Source organism: Nicotiana attenuata, unplaced genomic scaffold (assembly GCF_001879085.1).
Source record: "Nicotiana attenuata strain UT unplaced genomic scaffold, NIATTr2, whole genome shotgun sequence".
NCBI classification, from domain to species: Eukaryota; Viridiplantae; Streptophyta; class Magnoliopsida; order Solanales; family Solanaceae; genus Nicotiana; species Nicotiana attenuata.
In genome coordinates, this window is record NW_017670548.1 from 168,473 (window position 1) to 176,420 (window position 7,948).

General features: G+C 35.3%; 1 protein-coding gene across 2 annotated transcripts; it reads right to left on the bottom strand.

Annotated features, from left to right (window-relative positions):
- Positions 1-3,668: 3,668 nt before the first annotated feature.
- Positions 3,669-6,670, bottom strand: LOC109240841 (F-box/LRR-repeat protein 25-like). 2 transcript variants are annotated; one of them, XM_019407523.1, is made up of 3 exons: positions 5,513-6,670; positions 4,953-5,120; positions 3,669-4,225 (listed from the first exon to the last, which is right to left on the bottom strand). In XM_019407523.1, the coding sequence occupies exons 1-3, from the start codon at positions 6,581-6,583 to the stop codon at positions 3,878-3,880; spliced, it is 1,587 nt and encodes a 528-aa protein (XP_019263068.1). In that variant the 5' UTR covers positions 6,584-6,670; the 3' UTR covers positions 3,669-3,877. The 2 variants fall into 2 exon arrangements, with proteins under 2 accessions (XP_019263068.1, XP_019263069.1); XM_019407524.1 differs by lacking the exon at positions 4,953-5,120.
- Positions 6,671-7,948: the final 1,278 nt, after the last annotated feature.

The following is a 7,948-nucleotide window of genomic DNA, read 5'->3' on the forward strand; positions in this document are numbered from 1 at the left end:
TTGCTGTGCATTTTTATTGCACAGGCACATGTACCTCTAGCGGCATAATGGGCGTAGTAGCAGGGATGATACAAAGACTTAGGTGAGTTGTACCTCTCTAGGCTATCCGCAACCGGCATAGTCTCTTTCAGTGTATAGTATAAAGATCTCCTAAAATCTCCAAATGCTCAAGATACGGAGCAATAATTTTCAAGGAATGATCACTTCTATCATTAGCCATCCAATAACCTTTCAAATTCAGTCTCTTTAATTTTAAGGAATTAATTTCTAGGCGACTAAAACCCGCAACCAAAGATAATTCTAAAGTTTCCAAAGGACATCCAGACAATAAGTTCACAATATGGTCCTCAGATAACAGAGAAAACTCCAACTTTACGCTCTTTAAAGACTTCCAAGCTATGACCGCATTATGACTAAAGCAACAAAATATAAAATCTAAAGTTATCAAGGAAGAACATATACCGAAAGATTCAGGCCAAGTGCAAGTGCTATCATCATCCGACCAGAATACAACATTTTCCACTTTTTTGTCAACAGCTAAAGTAAGACATCGACTGATTTGCGACAGGTTCATCCAGGATACTACTATCTGACCAGTTTACATAGCTTCCACTGCAGTCGAGCTCCAATTTTTTTATTTTGGGAGAAAGGGAATGGGCTAATACATAGTTAGCAAAGGATACCGGGTTTTCAGCTTTAAGGTAATCTCTACAATTGAAACTGAACTTATCAACTATGACAACTAAATTAGAGAAGATAGCGCCACCTTTTAGAGAGAATACATGTTACGAATGCATCTTTTGTCGGCAAAAGAGAGAGAATTAGAACTAGGAGCGACTCCGGCAACTCACTGAGTCGGTCTAGGGTTTCTTCAACTTCAGTCTCTTTCTGTTTCTTCGACGGTGGAGAAATGGTCAAATTACTACTTCTAAACTAAAGGGGTTTAACGGGCGGGCTGGGACGGGCTGAACAAAAAAAAATAGCCCGTCCGTTAACGGACCGGGTTGGTTAGCGGGCTGGAATAACGGGTTGGTGGCGCGTTGGATAATTTCGGGTTATTTTAGGCCCGTCCGGGTTCGGACTTAACGGGTTCGGACGGGGCGGGCTCATATATATACTTTTTTAATTAAATTTGGTTTTTCTTATTCAATGTTATTGATACTTTAAGTGTTTGCAAACTTTTAAGGCTTGGCTTAGAATTAAACTTTGAAGTTTAAACTTTAAAGTTTTAAATTTAAATTTGAATTTTAAAATTTTAAAATTGAAATTAGAAAGTAAGTGGCTTCAAAAAATTATTTAATAAGACCAATTGGCAATATGTAAGGATCAAACTCCGAAGGGTTTTATTTTTATATTTTTAATACTTCAAATTAATTTGCAAGTTCTTTTTTGTTTTTTTTTATTTTTGAACTTGAAAATTAAAAGTTTACAACAATTATAAAAAATAAGAAATAGTATATCACATGTTTTGCATCATTACATAAGGTTCTTGGTTTCCGGCATTGTTTGAATCAGAACCATAAACATTATATCTCCAATTTCTTGGTCCTCCGCTTTATCTACCTCGGCACGCCCTTGATTTCGGCGTTCTGATCTTATCCAATCACGCCCACGCGTCTCCTGACTGTAATGGTTGGGCTTGGCTCTGCTAGAATTTTCAAAGCGTTGCTGCCCAATGAATGACGGGTATCTCCTAGTTGCTGCCTTGCTTGGCTAAATGCGCTCTCTGATCCGACTGTTGAATTCGGCACATTTAGCACGTCTCGAGCCATGGTCGAAAGAACAGGAAATTGATTTGAGTTGTTCTTCCACTTGAATACTTGATATTTGATAATAAAAATTTTGTAATGGCTAAACTAAATATTTGATGAAACTTGAAATAATAAGTAATTGAGAATTTAAGAACAATAATCAATAATATCAAGAGAGAATTGAGAGAGAATTAGAGTAGTAAGAGAGTGAATTGTGAGAAAAAATGAAGAAGAAGGGGGCTATTTATAGTTTTTAAAAGGTTAAAATTGTAATTTTTCAATTATTAGGGGGTGGGAGGGCTATTTTTTAATGGGGGGAGGCCGAAATGTCCATTTGTGCAAAATCTGGCCGTTCCCCAACGGTCATTTCTGAATTTGACCGTTGGCAACTGTCCAAAAAATTTAAAAAAAAAAAAATTGTAACGGATACCGGGCTGAACCGGGCTGCAGCCCGTTAACAATCCGTTAACGGGTTAGCGGGCTTAGCGGGTTCCGGTGCAACGTATCCAAAATGTGTTCGTCTAAAACCTGTCCTCCGCCCAACCCATCCCAGCCCGTCCCAATATGCTATAGTAACGGGCTGAATCGGGCTGACCCAGGCCGAAGCGGGTTGAAAACGGGTCAGCCCGCCCGATTAACAGGTATCTAAACTCGTCATTTTTGCTGGATTCGCCTGAAGTCATGATTTTGGGACCAAACGGTTTTGGAAATTGGAAACGTCTGTTCAACCACACACTTTAAGGGTTTCTTTTGTAAATAAACACATTTGACAATCTGACCCAAATATAGAGCAGCTCTTTTTCCGAAATAGCATTTTTGGAATTAGGACTGATGCGAATTATTCCAAGAGAAATGATGTTATGAACATGCCCTTTATCAATTATACTATTGGGCTGGTATTTGGGCCAGTTGTTAAAATCAGAAAATACCAATATGTGATGTGGGATCCGGGTTGAGAAAATCCTTTAAAATATTAGAGTGCCGAAGAAAATGGAAGAGATATAAATAGCAGGAGTGTGTGTAGTTGTTAGGCTAAGCTAGAATTTGGTCTTTTTCTTTTCATTAGCTATTTTGTAATAGTATTCTGGAACCTCTCTTTTCTTATTTTTTATGTTTTTGTTCCATGAATCAGTTGTAATTCCTCAATTTGGTTGAATATCAGATTATATGTTCCTTTGGTAAATATGGATCCACTACAAATGAAGTACAAAATAAGGTTTTAATTTTTATCTACAAGAAAATGATTACTTCATACTCCTTCCCTTTATGTGAAGGGTGAACCTATTTCTTTTTTAGTCCGTATCAGAAATAATGGTTCCTTTTTTATATTTAGAAATAATTTACCTTTATGCAATAATTTATAGTCAAACAAAATATGTATGCATTATTTTACATCACAAGTTTAATTTTTTTTAAAACTTCGTGACCAATCAAATAATAAATTAATATAAATTGAAACGGAGGGAGGAGTAAATAATAAAGTTACTTAAGAGACAAAAGTAGGTAAGTTAGCAAGATAAAAAAGAGGCACTAGCAGTAAATAATATGCTACAATTAGTAAAATGTAAAAGCAAATAATTATGGTGGTAGAAAACAAAATGTTAAATAAGTTGAACGCCAAGATAAATTGTTTAAATAAAAAATAGTGCTAAGCTTAGAGATCCATCTATTATTTGACCAAAAGCATTCAATGAACAGAAGTTATGAGTGATTTTATTTTATGTCTCACACAACTTACACTAGTTGTGTGAGGCCTCTTTTTATCTCACATATTTATGGACCCACATCTTACACATCTGGGTCCACAAAATTCTGAGACCCACACCGTTGTGAGACAAAAAAAGGTCTCACACAACTAGGTCTCACACAACTAGTGTCAGTTGTGTGAGATACAAAATAAAATTTTTCAAGCAACCATAACATTAAGTACTTCATCGGGTTAAGATAACATGAACAAACAGTAATTAGTTACATAGACAAGTTCAAGATTTTCATCACCAGTAATTAAAAAAAACAAAATATAAGGTAACATTACTGGTAAACTGAACAGAAATCTACTTGCATTCTTTCTTTTGTAGTATACTTTTTTTAATCTACTTGCAAGTAGCAATCTAATAACAGAAAGCTCACTCCTGGAGAACCATAATTACAGAATTGGCAGAGGATCTTGGGCAAGTTAACAATTTCTCAGCCAGTCCAATTAAGTATTGGGACGCCCAACAGCTCTCCCACTCTCTTCTCTTTGATATGATAACGAACTTCTCCAAAACCTTTGCATTCTTTAACAGAAATTCTGAAAGTTTGAAAAGCTCGTCAAAGCAGCATTCTAAATGATCCTTCAAGTATGTTAAAGAGATGACAATCTTAGCATTCTTGAGGTTGGGAAACTCAAAGCTTGAAGTCCAGCTCTGCAAATCAATAGATTCTGCTTTGGCCGAATATCTTAACCCAAAGTTGCAACGGGCAATATTAAACTGGAGACAGAGAATATAATCAAGACAAAATGCAGGCGAGCCGAATAAAATTGCAGAAAGCTGACAAAAAATTATTTCACAGTAGAAAGGTCTGGTACAAAAAAGATCGGAATCAAACCAATCCTATGGTACTGGGAAATGATTCAGATGGCTGTTCCTGTGATAAAAATTTATGGCTTAGGTAACCCAAGCAAAGACTGATAGTGCAACAATCCTTTTCGTTCTGGAGCTCATTTGCCACGAAGAAAGCAACAACACCGACCGTATTAAAGTGTAGCTTTACAGTGACAAAAACGAAGCTTCTCACTGATAATTAAAGATGGGTTCTGACCTACTGTAGTAGGTTAACACCCTCCCAATTTTTTATTTCTCCAAAATACCGTTAGGGTTCTTACTGCCACTTCATTATCTAACTACCTAAGGAACTTTTTGGTCTTCTCCACAGAAACGTCTATATACTAAATAAGTCCTGTTCTGTAAGCCAGGCCATTCAATCCTTTACTCTTCACCAATGAGTAAAGACAGAAAGGGACTGACGCCCCAAGCGAGATCTGAACTCAAGCCTGTCAGCGCACTATGATTGACCACTGGACCGCTTCCCCCATTGCTTGAAGAAATAACAACGGCATTCAAGAAAAATAAAAATGGGTAGGGTGCTAACCTACCACTCTCATGTAGTAGGTTAGCAAAACCCATATAATAAAGAGAGGAAATTCCAGGAAGTTACCTTAGCAGTAGCAAAGTCTATGTTGAGTGTCTCCACATGATAAGAGGCTCGCAAAAGGCTAGCTACTCCAAACAAATTAAACTTTTCCAGATGCAATTCCTCTAATGTTAGATATTTGCATTTTAGTTCAGGAATATGCAATCCTTTGAACTGCAACATGCACATGACCTGGTGCAGTAATTCCAATGGAACTAGTAAAGACTGGAGAAAGCAACAACAACAAAAAAAAAGTTCTCCACCGCAGAGACACAACGCTGAGACGAATCAAACCATCTAAAATATTCTTTTATCCACCACTCTTCTTAAAAAAGAACCATCTAAACACTTCAAGCTATATCAATGTACAAAATATTCTGGTTTCTAGATGTATCTTTTGGAGGCACGATAAAATTCTAAAAGTTGACAAACAGATTGCGAGAAGGCCCACAAGTTTCTGTAATTGATCATGTTGCATTAGTGAAGTTTATGCAAAAGTTCTTAATTATATAATGTTTTACATTCTGCAAAAGTCTACTAATTATCAATCACAGAAAATAAGAACTTCCGAGTTAGAAACTAACCTCTATAAACCAATTTCCTATTGTTAGCTCAGATGCACATCTCAACTTTTGAAGATAATCTCGGACGAGGATCCCAAAAAATTGATGTGAATCACGACAATTGTCTTCCTCGTCATCAGCATCTTCTTCAAGAAGAGCTTGGCCATCTTTGATACAGTGAGTGTGGAAAGTAAGAATAGCAGTAACCAAGGAGGAAACATCTACAAGCCTACATTTGAGATGAACTCCTGAAATCTCTAAATGATGAAGATACGGGGCAACAATTTCCAAGGTTGGATCACGTCTATCACTAGGAAACAAAAAACCTTTCAAATACAGTCTCTTCAATTTTAAAGAATTAATTTCCACTCGAAGAAATCCTCCAACTGAATCAAATTCCATAGTTTCTAAAGCAGGACAGCCTGACACTAAGTTTGCAATACCCTCATCGGATAACACCAAATACTCCAACTTTATGCTCTTCAGAGACTTCCACTGTATGGCCGCTCCAGAATCAAAGCAATAAAATTTCAAATGTAATGTTACCACCGAGGAACAGGTGTAGAAAGATTCAGACAATGTGCAACCGTTCCTATTAGAACTTGACCAGTATACAAAATCTTCCACTTTTTTTTCAACAGCAAAACTAAGCCATCGGCTAATATGCGACTTGTATGGAGACAGGCGACTGCAGTCGAGCTTTAATCTTTTTATTTTGGAAGAAACAAAATGAGCTATCACATAGTCAGTAAAGGATACGAAATCGTTTGTTTTCCGGTAACTTGTACGAGTGAAATTGAGGTTATCAACTGAAGCCCAGAGGTAGCGCCACCTTTTAGAAAGAATAGAGGTTTTGAATGCATCCTTTGTCGTAGGCAAAAGAGAGAGAATTTGAGCTAGCAGTGAGTCCGGCAACTGACTAATTCGATCTAGGGTTTTGGTCACGCTCAACTTTTGTTTCTTCAAACATGGATGATTTATCAAATTATTACTACTACTACTTGTAAGGCCGTCATTTTGGCTGGAGTCGCCGGAAGAATCTTGGCTGGAGTCACCGGCAGAATCTTGGCTGGAGTCGCCGGAAGAAGCCATGATATTAATTTTGGGTCCAAAAGGGTTTAGAATCGTCTCCTCACTCAACACTTTGTGTTCCTTGTTTTTTGTTTGACTAATAGAGTATGAGTGCCGGCCAGTATCTGTATAGTTATAAAAACTTTTTACTAAAGTAGAATCCTAACTTTAAGTTAAATTGTTATTAAATTTAGAAAGAGATCATTCTTTTTAGAACGTATCAAAAAGGAAATAGATTTACATAAATTAGAACAGAGGGAGTAGATTTGACGTAAAGAAATTGAATATTTTATCAAATGGCAAATGGATCAACTCTTTTTCAGAAATACTAATCATTTTAGAATTGATGCAAATTATCCAAGAGAAATGCAATAAAAAGTACTAATACGAGTAAATTCTTTATATGGCCACCTATCTTATAGGAATATTCTATCAAAATTATTTTTATTTATTTAAAATAATAAAGTCACTTAAAGTCACTATTGAACCCCGATTAAATCCGAATTCTCCCCTGAAAGTTTCATATAATGATAAAGCGCTTCCTATTAAAGACAATATGGCATCGATGCTGGAATAGATTGGACTATTCCCTACCAAGACAACATAAACTCTTCATCGGCTCGAACCAGAAAACTAAGGACCCGTTTGGCCATAGATTTTGCCAAATTTTTTCCAATTTCTTTTTTTTTTTGGCAAATACATGTTTGTTCATAAACTTTTATCCATATTTTAGAAAATTCCCAAAACCCAAAATCCAAATCCCAAATTTGGCCCAAAATATTACTATTACTTTTTTAAAAATTGCCCCAAACTTTTGTATTTTATAAAAATAAGCCCACTATTTATTATTTGGTAACAATGCTGCTTCGTCTTCTCCGTCATCTGATAGTGTATTATGCAGTTCATTATAAAAATGATAATTTTGTACTAAATTTATTTATGTTCAGGACTATGGTTTGTGATAATGATAATGAATGTTATTGATGAAGGTATTGTTGGGTATTTGTGATAGCTTTTAGAACTTGTGGGTATAAATCATGTAAGCACGTAATTTTTGACCCGTCACGTTTTTGAGCTATTTTTAGTGTTTAAAATATTTATTTAACTTTTTATGGAGTTTTAGTCAATTTTTTACTTCAAATTACTATTTAAAAACACAAAAATATTTTTCATTTTTATTGAGGTCATTACTCCTTTTGTAGTGATATTATTCTAATTTTACTACCATTAAAAAATGTTTTCTACTTTTATTTTAGTATAATCCTTGGAAAAACCAAAAAAAAAAAAATAGTTCCATTTTATAGTATAATATAATTCAATTTAGTAATTTATTTTATTTGACTAAATTTATTAATACTTTTTTTTAGTAATTTGTTTAAATGCATT